Source organism: Malaclemys terrapin, chromosome 5 (assembly GCF_027887155.1).
Source record: "Malaclemys terrapin pileata isolate rMalTer1 chromosome 5, rMalTer1.hap1, whole genome shotgun sequence".
NCBI lineage: Eukaryota > Metazoa > Chordata > Testudines > Emydidae > Malaclemys > Malaclemys terrapin.
Window position 1 is genome coordinate 27670091 of NC_071509.1, and position 16386 is coordinate 27686476.

General features: G+C 38.2%; 1 protein-coding gene across 3 annotated transcripts in view; it reads right to left on the reverse strand.

Annotated features, from left to right (window-relative positions):
• The window catches only part of SLC2A9 (solute carrier family 2 member 9), a 163828-nt gene that overhangs the window by 104931 nt on the left and 42511 nt on the right, over positions 1–16386 (reverse strand). For all 3 annotated transcript variants that reach the window (XM_054029518.1, XM_054029516.1, XM_054029517.1), the window contains exon 6: positions 2161–2293. In XM_054029518.1, coding sequence (XP_053885493.1) covers positions 2161–2293 — 133 coding nt within the window. The remainder of the gene's footprint in view (positions 1–2160; positions 2294–16386) is intronic.

Here is a 16386-nt window from a genome sequence, read left to right on the forward strand (position 1 = left end):
CCACAACACCCCCACAAACAGCTCACAAGATTCTTTGGCAGATCTCATTCAAAACTTCTCTCTTGCTTTAAAATTCTCCATAGACCTATTCCAACCTACTTCAAAGACCCTGGCTAAGACTTTCAAAACCAGGAGTCTAAAGTGAGGCACCTATGTCCATATTTAGACACCTACCAAGTGACTTGATTTTCAAGAAGTGGTGAATACCTCACAGCTTTGACAGAAATCAGTGGTCCCTGTGACACTGATTCAGTTCAATTATTTAGGAGTTTAAATGACAACTTAGGAGCATAACTTTAGGCACTCGGGCTTGACAATCTTGGTCCTTTTCTCCAATCTTTTCTTCATCCTCTTGGCTCACTTAGCACCCACCTTCTTCCTTGTCCCTGTCACTCAATTTGACTACTGTTAGTAGGCAGGCCTTCTGCAGCTCTTTCCCGTTGGAAAAGCATTTTCCACGTCATTGAATCTCCAATCTCTTTTCAAATCTCAGCTAAGAACTATCCACTTATAGGAGCTGGATTTTATTATGGTCATCCTTTTGTTTTAGAATAAGTTATAAAGCTACTATGGTTTCCTATATGTATTACAAATTAGGAAGTAAGAGACAGAATTCTCTATTGTGTCTATGTTAAGTAGATTAGAGGAACATTGAAGGCCTGGGTCTCAATGTAAATTGGCTTGGTTATTGATTGTAAAACTTAGCAAGGTTTAATTTGCAATGCCCTTTTGCTCAATATAAATACTACTGTTTGTATTCTCAATCTGTTTGTGTGAATGAGGAATGTATGCATTAGAAAAAGATAAGGTGTGAAGGCCATTGTTATAGCCAGAGTCAAGGAAGAAGGAGTGAAGAAACTTAAAGAACATCAAAGAATCATCAACACGCACCCATAATGAAGGGCAGATTGACGACCTTGAGGTAAAGGCTGGCACCCCTAAAGACAATTGATTAAATTGGAACAAAGGACAGATGACCCTCTCGGAGGTGTATTGAAATGTTTACACCAATTAAGAAGTAACCGGTCACAAAGTGACACAGCAGAATCCATAGGCTTCAACAGAGAAGAAAACCTATAAGAACAGGGTGCTTTGCCATAGGACTTTGGGGTCGTCTTGCCACACTCCAGGAGAATCGGATTGCGACCGATAGAACCCCGCTCCCCTTTGCGACCAATGTGGCTGGCCACTGGATTGATCCAGACTCTGGAGTGGTAACTATAAACATCACTGCAGGACAGAGGGGGGGGGGGGGGGGAGAGAGAGAGAGAGAGAGAGAGAGAGTGTGTGTGTGTGTGTAAAAAGCATATGCTCACTATGGTATTCTCAATAAACGCTGTGTGTATTTACCTTCCTCTATAAAGATCCCATGTGCTTTGTATGAGCATAACACACTAACAGGACATAATGAACATTTTCTTCAGTCCCTGCAAGATTCCACAGAGTCTGTGAGCCCCTTCGATTTGTCAAGTGCTTCTACCTTAGGCTAGGACAGATGTTGTACATACTTGCATATGCCATCCTAGCTATGCTGTAACCATATGTTGGATTTGAAATTGATCTGTCCAGCTAATAGTAATTTTAAGAGAGAAAAAAGATCATTATTAATCTTAGCATTGATCTGGCCCAAAGTTGGGCACATCTCTGCTGGGAAGTAGTAAGAGGGTACTGAAGCTTTTCACCTTTAAATAAATATGGCCTAGATTTGTAGTAGACCTGCCATCTAGCAGCTATCCAATTACATAAATGTATAGATTCAATCCAGCTACTACTGGACAAAGACCAGGATCCCTTTTTGGCAGTGTTGGTTGAGAGCCTAGGCAGTGTTGGTTGAGAGCCTAGGCAGTGAACGGTCATCGAGAATGAACTTCCTTTCACCTCTAAAGATAAATTCTGCCAGGTAAAAGGTGAGACAGAATGACAGGGCAATGTGGGAAAACTTCCACCACCATTGTCCATGCTGTACCTGTTTTGTGGATAATTAGAGGTCTTCAGTTATCAATCAAGTCGGCAGCTACTTCACTTACACAAAAAATGGTGAAGGGAAAAAACAAATAAACTTTTAGGCTACAGAAAGCATGATGTTCAAAATTACTTGCCAGCTAGCATCCCTTTAATAAAAAGATTTATACTATGTGGCAAATGATTAATACCCTGTACCTTTTTCTGCTCCACTTTTGTCATTCTTTTCAAGTAGGAGGTAGTGAGGACTTTCAGGGAGGAAGGGCAAAATCCCAACTTGGATCAGTGAAGGAACAACAATCACTCCAAATAAGTAGGGCCAGCGAAATTCCTACAAACAGATGCAAACATGACATTTAATAAGGTTTCCCTTTAGTGAAGCCAAGACGAAAAATAGCTTTGAGGTAGCAAGCTGTGCCTTTTGAGATAACTTTATGAAATGGACATTGTAATATTTCTTCCATTTCAGTTTAGCCAGTGATTTGAGCACAGCCTCTGTGTGTGGGGAGAAGAGGAGGGGGGGAAAAAAGAGGAAGAGGGAATATAAAAAAAATCAACTGAGCATCCGTGAACAAGAGGAGTGGGGAGGGGAGCTGGGAAAAGGCTTGGGATAGATTAAGTATATGGCATGCTTTTACTTTCCTTTAATATTGCAAACCACAACCAAAATGACTCAATATTAACCAAGTAAAAATGGCCAGAATGAAACCCAAGCACCATATCACTTGTCGGCTTTAGGAAGCAGTACAGTATTACAGTGGTTATATAGTTACAGATGGCTGCTCAAGGCATCTTAGTCCTATCTACTTGTTTAAAAATCATTCAGACTGGCTACAACACATTCAACACCTCATAGAAATGACAAAAATTATATTTAGGAAAAATTCTACTTCTCCAATGCATTTTCTTTATTTCTAGTAATCAGAGCATGGGGCTCAGAATGGGGTACTTCTTACTTGAACTTAGACACCGGACTCAATCTCAATCTCTATGCCATGTGTAAAATCAAGATAATACTGTAGCAAATTGGTGGGTGGCCAGAATTTCATGGTTGCCACCATGATGCACACCGTGACCATTCCGAACTTCATTGGCCCTAGGAGTGCACCTTACTTAGATCCTCCTGCTTCAAAACACCAACATGCTCATTGACTTCAATCGGGTCCAGATTTCACCCTCCTCAGCCTCTATTTTAACTAAAAGGAAATTTTGCCTTAGCAGTATTGGCTCTCCATATATAGTTGAGCAGTTCTAATTCCATCCAGTAGAGGGCACACATACACAATTCATCATAATCCTTACCCTTCTCTTCACTTACGTTGGAGTCATGATCTGGCTATGTTCTATGAAATATTATTTATTATAATTATCTAGCTCTAGCACAAGAGCACAGCACTAATAAGAAAGTGGATTTTTGAATTACAGGATATTAGAAATACAGGATATTATTTAATATTGTAGATATTTTTGCTTTTAGAAAACATTATTTTCTAAAAGAAATGGTTCAAACGGTAGGAATACAGGATCACTATTCTCTCTCTCTCTTTAACCTAAAATTGTTAAAGGGAAAAATGAAATTATCAATAAAATAGCATTTCTCTCTGCAACTCAATAGAACCTGTTTTGATTTTTTTCAGTCATTTCCTTGCTCTCTTTTTTAAAATACAGTAAAATGTGTAAGGGATTATATTTTTCTATTTGTCTCTTTTTAAAACTGAGGGGGGAAAACAGAGCAGCAAAGTAACTGAAAACCTTTTAATCTAACCTGCACTTCCAAGTTTATTTATAACTTGTTGGCAGAGTGAAGAAGAAATGTACCTTAATTCTAACATTATGATTTTATTACATTTAAACAGCATTATGCATGCATGATATTCACCAAGAGTTAGAAAAATGATCACATGCTACTTTATCTTGGACTTTCCCTAGTAATAAGGCTCATAATTTCATACTGTATTACATAAGCCATTATGAACTGACAGTCTGTGACTATTAAACATTGCAGCTATTAAAATATATTTGTTACGTTATTTTAAAGGCATTTTTACTGTAGTTTCAGTGAAATTCTTTAAAGATTACTTGACAGTAAACAATAAAACAGGAATAAGATCACACAAAATGGAAGATTCCTCTATTACACTGCACTTGAAGAAAAACTAAAAGATCATGAATAAAGAAATGTTTTCCTTCCATCACCAGTCTAGGTATTTATTTGTCTAGGTACTTATATGATACTCATCACTGTACTATCTGAGCACCTCCATGTTATCAATGGGGATCTCATTGCCACAGGAAATCACTGAAGCCAGGACCTTAGCAAGGTTCAAAAAGGGATTGGGCGTTTATATGGATAAGAAGTAGAATATTCAGAGTTACCATCATTAATGTTAATAAACATTTCGGGGTAAGAACTATTAAATCTCATGCTTCAGGCACTAAGCCAATCTCTAACTATTAGAAACCAGTATGAGACTACGTGGTGGTCAGATTATCCCACATCTGCCTATTGCATAGTTCCTACACCTTCCGAAGCATCTGGTGCTGGCCGCTGTCAGAGGCATGGTATTGGACCAGGTGGATCTCAGGTCTGATCAAGTCTGGCAATTTTTATATTTCTATTTGAGCAGCAATGCAAGGGCAGAATTATCTAAATTCGTCTGAGGAAATGGGAGGGGATAACTAGTCATAATGGAATGAAATTTAGCAAAGGAAAATGTAAACTGGGTATTGGGGAGGGAGAAAGCCTTAGAATGAAATCTATCAGACTGGAATAATGTCACAAGAAAAGTGTCCTATCAGTAGGATCACTTAAGCCTGGACATGATAAGGCATTTGAGAAAACAATCTGCACAGGGACTGCTGTATGGAAGAGTTCTATATTGGCAAGGAGCTAGACAAGAGGGCCTAGAAAGCCTTCACATCACTAATTTCTATCAATATAATCAGGAATTCATGCTGTTGTCCATAACATTTCCTAGAAATATAATTTTAAAAGAAAGTGGAAACCTTGCATACCAAACTCAGGTCCTCTGGGTTCAATATTAGACTCTTTGTCTAGGGGGGAGGGATAGCTCAGTGGTTTGAGCATTGACCTGCTAAACCCAGGGTTGTGAGTTCAATCCTTGAGGGGGCCACTTAGGGATCTGGGGCAAAATCAGTACTTGGTCCTGCTAGTGAAGGCAGGGGGCTGGACTCGATGACCTTTCAAGGTCCCTTCCAGTTCTAGGAGATAGGATATATCCAAAGATATATGTAACATACTGACATTCAGTCAAGGAGAAAATCAGCAGCAATGGTATAATGTATGTAGTTACCTGGGAGACATCATTAAAAGTTACTGCCTTAGTGGATTTTAGATTTAATTTCTCTTCCATAATAATCTTTGAAAGTCACTGACATTTGATCAGAACACTGAATTTTGCCATTATTTAAAACTAGAAGCAGATTGGGAACCCAGGGAAAAGTACTTCAAAAGAAGGGTTTCTGGGGAAGGCAGCTTATAGAAAATGTATCAAGGGAAACCTGGGTTTGCCTTTGAAGAAAGAATGGAAATATGTAGGATTATGGTGAAAAAAGCAAGAAAACAGGATTAACATTAACTCAGAAAAGCAAAATGGCCTTTTGGTAGCTTTCTGCTCCTAAAACGTCTTATGTTCTAATTCTATAATTAACTTTGGGGTAACAATCTTAGCAGTGGTCTCTTTTTAAGATGATCATAAAGTGTGGTTTCACTCTGCCTATCACTAGTGGTTTCATTTCATTCATTCTAATTAGAGACTTGACCTGGAAAGGTGCTGAGCAGATTTCTCAGACTTCAGTGGGGCTACCTGAGCTCAAGCATGTGTTTTCACAGGCTTTACTGGATTGGAGCAGAGGGCTCAGCACCTTGCATCATCAAGCCCTCACGGCACCTCTCCAAGTACTCTGGACATGATTTCTCCAGCACAATCAGAGCCCACATCTTTCAACAAGAGCCCACTGCCATTTTTCTATCTTTCTGAATGGAAAATTAGGTTTTCAACAAAACAAATTTTTTAGTGTGAAGTGACTGCTTTCGGTGGAAAATTTTGACATTTTATCAAAAACTGAACACCCGTCCCTGCTTCCCCCCCCCAAAAAAAAATGTTTTGATTTGGATTGCTGTCACCGTTGCTGTAGTTTGGGCGCCTCATGAGTGCATTCTCCTGTATGGGCCAGGTTCCTCAGAAGGACAGCATCTCCCATAATGCATTGTGGCCATGGGTCTAGCAGGAGGAGAGACTGGTGCATCTGGAGAGACATAACCCAGGCAGGGAGCCCAGCCCCTAGAGGAGAATGATAATATGGGACACCCAAACAACAATTCTCTTGAGGCATACCAGTGGCATTTCTGAATCAAAATGTTCAGTTTGGGATTTTCCACTTAAAAGTCAAAATTTTCCGCAAGCAGAAAAAAAGGATTTTCCCACAAGCTCTACTCTCAACTCTTCGTCTCTCAGTATTTTGCTATAACAGGACCCCCCCCCCCCCACCACTATAAATGCTGCAAGGCCCATTTTTTTCCTCTCAAGCATTCAGGAAGAAAGGAATTCGAGGGTGAAGCTTTTTGTTTACATTAGAAGCATCAGGAGTTGCTAGCCATCTAGGGCTAGCTCTACACTATGACCTAGAGATGGGATTCCCCTGCCCACGTCCATATACTAGCGCAAGATCTCATTGAACTAGCATGAGTAGACAGAGCAGTGAAGTACAGGGAAAAGCAGCAGCAGAGGCAGAGCTGAGCCCTGCCGAGTACATACCCACCAGTTTCGGGCAGGTTTGTAGTCCCCTTTACCGCTGCTACCAGTGCAACCACAGCTATACTGTTACTTATACTTGTGCTAACTCAATGAGCGCTAGCTGAGGGTGTGTACATGAGCAGGGGAAATCACAACCCCTAGCTTGCAGTGTAGACGTAAACTGAGATGGAATGAGCAGTTGTCTATTTGTTTTATTGGATAATGAAATGAGATAGTCTCCTTTACACCAATTAAAATGGCTAAGAATACACTTGTTAATGGAATAACAAACCTTTATAAAACAAAAGAAGACCCTACAAAGCAAACAGCTATTGTAACTGGCTGTTTTGCTTTGTGGGCAGCTAGAAGCAGACAGTTTCTTCATTTTTAATAGTCAAAAACCGGTCTTATTTCCATTTAGAGCCCATCATGACTTCCCAAAACATTGTAAAAGGTAAAACAGTAACATAAAATTTTTTCTAAAGTTACATTTAGTCGGTGAAAGTGATATATAAAAATCTGACTCTTGATTAGTGCCTCAGATTTCTTGTACATTTTTTCCACAGTGCCAAGGTACTATGCAAAGGCAAAAAAAACCTAATTACTTTTGTAGATTATTATTATTAATGTTCTGCCAGCCTAGGGAGTCTTATTTGCCTTTAGTAAATCTATATTCCATAGCTTTTCAGTTTTTCACTTTTTTCTCCAAATAAGTCTTTTAAAACTATTATTGTGAAAAGCTATAACATGAGAATTAATTCAGTCCTTATAATAAATTTCAGGCTAGCACAATACAATAAAAATCTATTTTTACTGAACAAGACATTGATCTTCCTTTGTTTCCTCTATAGAGGAATTTTACTTTTTATTTACAAAAAGGAGAAAAGACAGACAGACACAGTCCTTATCTAAAGCAATAATAAAGGTGCCTCACCTTCTAACAATGCATTTTAATGCACATCGACTTTGTAGTTCATACAGATCTGCCAAGTCTACTGTTTTTCCCTGTAGGCTAAAGATTTTTGGCCCTTTCTACAGGGAAATTGAGCAATCGGTTGTTTTCCTCTTGTGTATGTGTTAAGAAACATTCTTGGCATTAAGGACCTGTGAACCTTTCCATTGATTTCAATGGGCTTTTGAGTCAGGCCCTAGAATACTTCAAATTCACATTCTCTTTCCATTCCCTTCTCTCATGATTTACACTATCCAAATCCAGGCTCCTCTTACCAACTCAAAACATTTTCTCTCTCTCTCTCTCTCTCTCTCTCTCTCTCTCTCTCTCATTTTTTGTTTGTTTTGGGTTTTTTTGTAAATGTCTTTATATCTCAAGTTTCTCACTTCATCCCAGTGAATTTCTTGAAACCACTTTGGAATTGTTCAAGTTCTTCTCTGGAACCAGAGAAAAAAATTCTTTTTCAGAAAACAAAACAAAAAGAGGCAAGTATTCTGGAAATCTCAGTTTGCACGTGCTCAATAGAGATTTGTTAGTTTGGCAGCAAAATTCTCTAAATATTCCATATGTACTGAGCATGCTCTAGTCCCATGATGCAGGGACTGAGCAGGACTTTCATGCAATTGCTGCTCCTCTTCTGCCACAGTCCCCTAGGGCACTGGATACAGCAGCTGAAATTAGAGACTCTCTTTTGTAGACTCAATATTCCCCTTGCTGGTGCCCTGGTTCTCTGACTCTTGTCTTCAGCCTGAGCTTTCCAAAATGTTAATTTCTATAAAGACAATTGCCAGCATAAGGATATCAAGACTTTGGAGACAGTGACATTACAATTTTCAATCAAAACTTAAATTCAATGGAAGTCTTTCTACTGACTTCAGCAGGGTTTGGATTAGGCTCTACAGAAGTACGATACAAAGATGGATGCAAAATGCAACAACATTAACAGCAGCACCCAGATTCCTAGACATTTTACTCACTAGTAGCGCTGTGTGAACAATGCATTTTTTTTATTTACTGGCAATTCCATAAAATTTTTTGATTTTCAAGTCTAACCAAAACCATTTCCCCCCAAAAAATTTAGCTAATCGAAAAGTAAATATATATATACATATATGGGTAGAACAAAATGCTGTGTTGCAATTTCAATTTTTTTAAAATTAAACTGAAAGCAATATAAAAACAAAGTCATTTTGAACTGAAAAATTGAAATGCTTCATTTCAAAAATGTCAAAATGTTTTTCCCCCCTTGCCCTCCAACACAAACAAGTTGACAAAAACCAATTAAAAACTGCAAAATATTTTTGTGTTCCTGAATCTGCATTTTTCACAAAAAAATAGTTTTCGATGAAAAATTTCACCCAGCTCTACTCATTAGGTCATTTTGTGCAAGGTACGGAGAATTAATTTCCTTACAATTTCATAGATGTTATTCTGAAACTAATTTTCATCCTGTTGAAGTAACAGCTGGTCTTCACTTCACATTTAAAGATGTAGCACTCCACAAGTGACTACAGCATCATTTCCATCATTTCTGTTAACTTTCATTTATTTAGTCCTTTCTTACTGCATTATATTAAAACAGTGCGTGTGTTGGGGGGCAGGGGAGTGATCTATTTTCAACAGCCAATGTATAAATGAAAAATATTTGAAATAAATGCACTCTTATGGAAAGTATTATTAGAAAATATATTCCATCACTCAACAGAATAACTGTCTGCTAGTCAGTGCAGGAGGACCACTCTACTGCAATATTGGTATGCAGATTGCAAACACATACATCAGGGAGAAAACTACTAGTCTTCTAAAAATTCCCAGGAGTATGGAATAATTAGAGGATGGTTATCTTTACTATGTGTGAAAGGAAGTCACGGGTCAAAACATCAAGACTCACTGCTTATTAAAGGACTTGTAGGCATTAGCAGATGCTCTGGCACCGGCAAGAGAGAAATCAGTATTAGAGAGTTTTATCTTCTCACTGACACTATGAGCAGTGCTATCATAACAAAAAGAAGAACAGGAGTACTTGTGGCACCTTAGAGACTAACAAATTTATTAGAGCATAAGCTTTCGTGGACTACAGCCCACTTCCTGCTTTCGTGGACTACAGCCCACTTCTTCGGATATGCATCCGAAGAAGTGGGCTGTAGTCCACGAAAGCTTATGCTCTAATAAATTTGTTAGTCTCTAAGGTGCCACAAGTACTCCTGTTCTTCTTTTTGCGGATACAGACTAACACGGCTGCTACTCTGAAAGCTATCATAACACTTGATCATATTTCAAATACAAGGCTCAGTCCCCACGCAGCCAAATCATCTATTCTAATTTTTTAGGCTTAAAGAATGCAACACTGGGACCAGAATTTGAGCACGTTACACAGGATTGGTCAGTCATGAACTATTCCTAAACTGTTTGGAACTAAGTCTTGCAGCACATTCAATTTTTAAAATATTTTTTTTAATCAGAGCTTTTATTTGCAAATGTGGAGATTCACTGCTGCAATGTCATGTATTATTTAATTAATTAATGAACTCCATACAGGTAACAGGCAAATACAGACAGTTTTGTAAACATGCTAGAGTCTTACTAATTTAAAAAAAACCCTCAAATTAATAATCATGTTCACTTCTAATCTTTGGGAATACTTATATTTATGAACAGACCATGTGAGACTAAGCAAAGCACCATGAGTAACTTATTAATATTTCTGGCTATCTGAAACAAAGCCAGCAATCAAAGAGCTGATTGCAGTGAAGCTGTGCTAGTCTTCCCATTGGTGGTTTTACACCTGCAACCTTCCAAACCAGGTTTTATAAAATCCTGTGTACAATTCCAGTGCTGTAAAAACAAATTTAATATAGAGAGAAATGCACATGGTTCTTTTTTTAAAATCCTACATCAACACGCACTAACCCACAGCCTGGGCCCCGCACTGTTGCCAGGTCATGCACCGGTGGTTGCTTTAGTTTTTATACTGGGTGGCTTTTGAGTTCCAGCTCAGCAACTCACAGCTTGTAATTAGGTAGAAATGCTTAGCTGTATGACAAGAAAACTGCTTAAGAAAAACTGCATCCTCTGCCTTATGTGCCACTGGGAGAGGTATATCACATTCATCGCTGCTAGATAAATAAAATAGGCAGCTCCTAAGAGTGTGCCTCAAAAGGGAACTGTGCTCTGTTAATAATTGTTAGCCCTCATCCAGCTCTCTTACATCTGAAAAGGGTAGGGTTGGGCACCAATTAATAGGACCTGTTAATAGCAGCAAGATCACCCATAATGCAATGTTGACACAGCTATACAAAGTTGGGCCCTCTGTTTAGAAAAGTGCCTAAGCACCTGCTTAAATCCATTCCTAGTCAAGTAAGCCCTGAAGTGTAGGCTGAAAGTTGATGATGGGTTTAAGATCAGGAGGTCACAAAAATCAGCTTAAAGCCACCTTAGTCCCCACTCATCACCCCCAGGCTGTGAGTTCTGTGCTTTGTTTCTTAGAGGCACAGCACAAGATCTCACCCTATATTTTCTACTGGTATCTTATTTCTAAGCCTAGTATAAAATGCTTTTTTAAATTCTTCAAGATCACCCAAGGCTATTCTTTGACTCATTCTACTAACTATTCTAAGTGACATAGGATTTAAATGTCTTGCTGATAGCTGGCGATTTCTGTGCACTGTAATGCTAAGGCCCTGCTTCAGGAAGGTAATCCTACTGAAGTCAATGGGACTATTATTCATGTGCTTAAAGTCAGGTACATGTGTAAGCAATTTGCTGAATTAGGGCCTTGGTTTAACTATATCACTCTTTACAATTTTAAATGTGGGTAGAAACAGGCTATGATGGTTCTTTGTGTGGCCTCTCTATATATTAGTGTAATTGTAACTTATTCTGATATAAGATCAGGATAGAAAGCCAGGGTTATATTTTCATGCACATGGTTTCTTTAAGGTTTGAAATTGTGCTGAAGAGATCAAAGGGATATTGCTCTGGGGAACAGAGTGTAGTCTCAGAAGAGATTGGTGCTCATGAAAGATGCTCCAGCACTGGGTTTTATGCAACCCTTCTTGTAAGTGTTTGTTGGATTCGGACAAAAAACTTTAATAAAATGCTCCAATTTAAAACAGCACTCTGATCTGAAAGTGTAACATTCATATGTAATTAGTATGCATCCATGTGGACAGACCTCTGTGCAGAGCCCCATTGACTTAAATGAGGCTTCAGGAAGAGTCAGGAATCCATCCATGCAGGTTACACTGCAGGATTGGAACCTAAAATCTTTTAATCCTATATTATAAAGTAATAACAGAATGATTCCTTCATAGAGAAATATCTTTGACTACTGTCATAAGTATTTCAATGACAGGATTTGTACACACACACACACTCTCTCTCTCTCTCTCTCTCTTACTTAAAGGACTCACAGCACTAGAAATGGATGGATTGCTCTTCATGTTATCATACTAATATTTAACCGTCTTTCAGCCATCATATCTCAGCAAGATCATAGATTCATAGATTATAGGACTGGAAGGGACCTCGAGAGGTCATCGAGTCCAGTCCCCTGCCCGCATGGCAGGACCAAATACTGTCTAGACCATCCCTGATAGACATTTATCATGTTCTCCTTAGTCTCTACCTGCAGGCTGTGGCTCCCTGGGAACAATTCTTTATAGCTTTCTTTACTAAATTTAGAGTGTAGCATTAGTTACCAGGCAGCCTTTGAGTCTGAGTCAAGTACAAAGTCTTAGGAAGGAGTGGTTTTAAAAGCAGTTTAAACAATGAGGCTTTGAGAAGCAACGTAGCTTAGTTTTTGGGACAGGTTATTGTGCCTTCAACAACACAGAAAATTATAAAGTAGCCGGCTGTACAACATATTTCAGTGCATCTGAAGCAGCACTTAAAAGTATAAGAAATGGCAACCAGCAAAATACAAAAGGTTCATATGTAAAAGGTTTTAAAAACAATTATCTTCTACTTCTAATATCATGTCATTCTTTGGGGACTAATAAAGAAGATTAAGTCTAGAAAGGGAACTACTAACATTCTCTTGGTATTTTAAGTAAAATCCATTTAAGATCCCATTTGATGCAGAACATTTTTCATCTGTCACAAAGGCTTAGTCTACACTAGAATGTTTTTGCTGGTATAGCTATACTGGCAAATCACCCTAGGGAAGATGCAGCTTATACCAGAAAAAGAGTTCATGTGCCAGTATAGTTTATGCCAGTCACCTGAATGAACTACGTCATACTGGCAAAGAGACTTTTTTCCAGTATAAAGTGCATCTACACTAGGGCTTTTTGCCAGTATAAGAAAGTCATAAAGAATCACATTCCTACCCATCATTATTATACTGGCAAAAGTTTCTAGTGCAGGCCTGGCCAAAGACTGCTGCCAGTTCCTCAAATACTGGATGGAGCATTACTATTCTTTAAAAAAAAAAAAAAAAAAAAAAGGAAGAAAAACAAACTAACAAAAATTTTATTTGCTCCTATTGTTTCAGTGACAGCTGCAAAGCACAACATAGCCACAGCAAAATTAGTGTGTTGACATTGAAAAATCAAATTGAAACCCAGGTCTGATGCCGTTCTTGCCTACTCTAGTTTTGTGCTGGTGTAATTCCATTTCCCAAAATGGTGTTACTCTTCATTTACGCAGGTGTCAATCAAAGAAGAATAGATCATCCCTGTTGCAAGTGAAAACATGCATACATGCTTCTTATTTGAATTCCCTGGAGTCTATCCCATCTATGCATGGGGTATGCACATGTAACTCAGATTTTAACTGTGAATGGGAAAGACTCACATAAATTTCATGTACACTGCTGAAAGAAGAGATTCTCCAGTACATCCAAAGCATGAAGAACATGCAGGTTTCCTTATAGTGTAAAGGTTCATTAGAGATTTAAAAAAAAAAAAAAAAAGATGGATAAACACAAAACTGAACAGCTAAGGACTAATGAACTGCCAAGTCTATTTAATAAAATTTTAACTCCATACTGGTGTTCTGGTGACATTGTGGAAGAAAATTTCAGCTAATTTTATTGAGCTCATGAAAGCCTCTATATGGAGCTTTAGATGAGCACTGCATGCACTTTGTGTGTATCATTCCTTACTAGAAAAGGATGAAAAAAAACCCTTCTCAATTAAAAATCCTCACCAACTTCTTATACTCTTCTCTCATCTGTGCTGTGCCCCGATGATTCCGATTCAGCACAGCAAGACAGAGTAGGAAAGTCTGTGACAGCAAAGCAAGGTTGATGTAACTAGAAATTTAGTTCTGAGGCAGACATTTTTGATATTGTATGGAACATCTTTAGGACAAACACAGACACAAATGAGAAATAAAATACTGTATCATTAGACAGAAGTGATCTGTTACAAGATTTACGACCTCTATGTACTGTGACATCAGCATCATTGTTGTCCCTCCCAAACATGTGCTGGTGTACTGAACTAGGACCACCACCAACAAAAGCACAGGCTTCTACCTCTTGCGCTGCATGTGTAAATCTATTTGCACCAGACAGTAAAGGGGGACATGATATGCTTAGTGAGTGGGTTACACTTAGGCCACTAAATTATCCCTTCTGGTTTAGTTATGTTATAACCTTTTTTACAATTTTAAAATATTACCATAAACTTACTTGATTTTCCAACTTAATATAATTACATAGTGTACACACAAAAATTACATTAAAAGATTATTATTAAAAGGTGCTAAGTCAAAACACTCAAGGATTAGGAAATTGCAGAATTAAGGTTACCTGTGTAATTTTAATTATGACTCTTGCATTATAGTACAGTCTTTAATTACACAATCACACACTATTTTTTCCACAGGACCCCTGCCTCATCCAGCAGATAGGATGGATGGTGCTCACTTAATGAGCAACTATTTAATATTTTGTTTTCTCCTCATTGTTCAGTGTGCAGCTCCAAACCTTACTTACTATGCGCCTCTGCTCTGAAAAGAGAATTATCATAATTAATTTCCTCTTGGGTTTTCCTATGGCACTTGGCACTAGAGTGCCTGAGTTACTATTGCCAAGCATGCTCAGGGAGGATGGACTCTAATGCTAAATCAAAGATGTTTCTCCTGAGCGTGTGCAATCTGCTATTTTTAAAAAAGGCTTATAACTTGGCCAAATTTGGGTGGATATTTTCAGAGATGGCACACAGCACATCCCTGACACAAAGGCTACCCACCTGCCAAATTTCAAGCCCTTGCTTCCAAGTATGGGGTCAAGACCTACTCGGGGGGCAAAACAATGTATTTTTCCCTAACCTTGTTTTCTGAAATTGCTGGAATTTTTTGCAAAAACAATGCTTGAAGCAAACACCTGGCATGCGAAATTTCAGGGCAAATGATTAAAGTTTGCCAACCTTATAAGTAACTAAAAACAGGGCCATATAATGGGAACTGTCAGGCAACCTTAGTTATAGACAGCTCTAGCATCCTTCCCTATAAATATGTACACAGAGTGTGTGTGTATATTTCTTTTCTCTCTTTCTCTCTCTCTCTCTCACACACACACAAACACACACACACACAGGTACACGAAAGAGAAATGTATAGGTAGAGACACAATTCACACATATCATGCATACCCAACAATGGGAAAGGTCTGTTCAAAGGGCTAACTCTAAGGTCAATGGGACAAAATTAAGAAAGGGAAAACATTTGAGAAATCCTTATGACAAAGGGATGTACCAATATTAGATTATGGAAAAGTCCCCCAAGAGAAGCGTTGTAAGCTTGGAGTTTTAAAAATAGACTTGATGAAACACTACCAAATATTCTGCCTGGAACAGTCCTGACAGGAAAATGAACTGGATGATCTAATGACAGAAAAATAGAAACTAGAGGATAAAAAGATCTGACAAGCAGTGCTTTAAGAAGTGACAGATTTGAAATATTCTTTCTGATATAAAATATCCTTATCCTCAAAAGAACATATTAAAAGTTGCACATGCTAAAAAAAGCCAAGAATGCTCAAAATTAAATAATTTTGGAGCCAGTGGCAATATTATATCTCCCATGTTACTCAAGATAACACAATTACATTCTTGTGGACCAGCGTAAGTTGACATTTGCAGTTGCTATGGCTTCCTGAAGAAATAATGGCTTCAGGTTACAGAAAGCTGAAGCATGATGGAGGTCTAATTAGCACACTACGACATAGCAAACGGGATGATACAGAGAAGTAGATCACCTGTGTATACGTTTTTTTAAAGTAATTATGTTCTGTGCCCAATTCTGGTCTCAAAACGGTTTTACACTCATGTATCTCCACTGGCTTCCATGGAGATATAGTAGACTTTATTATTTGTATTTGTGTAAAGGAGGTCATAATCAGAGCCTTGAAGTTCAAACTAGTGTTTATCCAAAATTAAGGGGGAAAAGGGGATTTGGAATTATTGGGGGACATTACTGCTCCTGCTGTGCCCGAGAACTAGCAGTTTGACTGTTTAACTTGATTTCCAGAGACCTATTAATCTTTCTTAAAATATTACACTTTAAGGAGGACACCATCTAAGGTTTCAATACTATCATTTAACTAGCTTCTAAGTCAAAGGCAGTAGAAACATGTCAGAATCCAAAAATATCTGTATTTAATCTCAACTACCTGCTATTGTGATGGCCTTTGCATTCATTCTAATACATCCCTTGCTAAAAAATTAGTTTGCGTACAACAGTGATGTCTGTATTCCAATATATGAC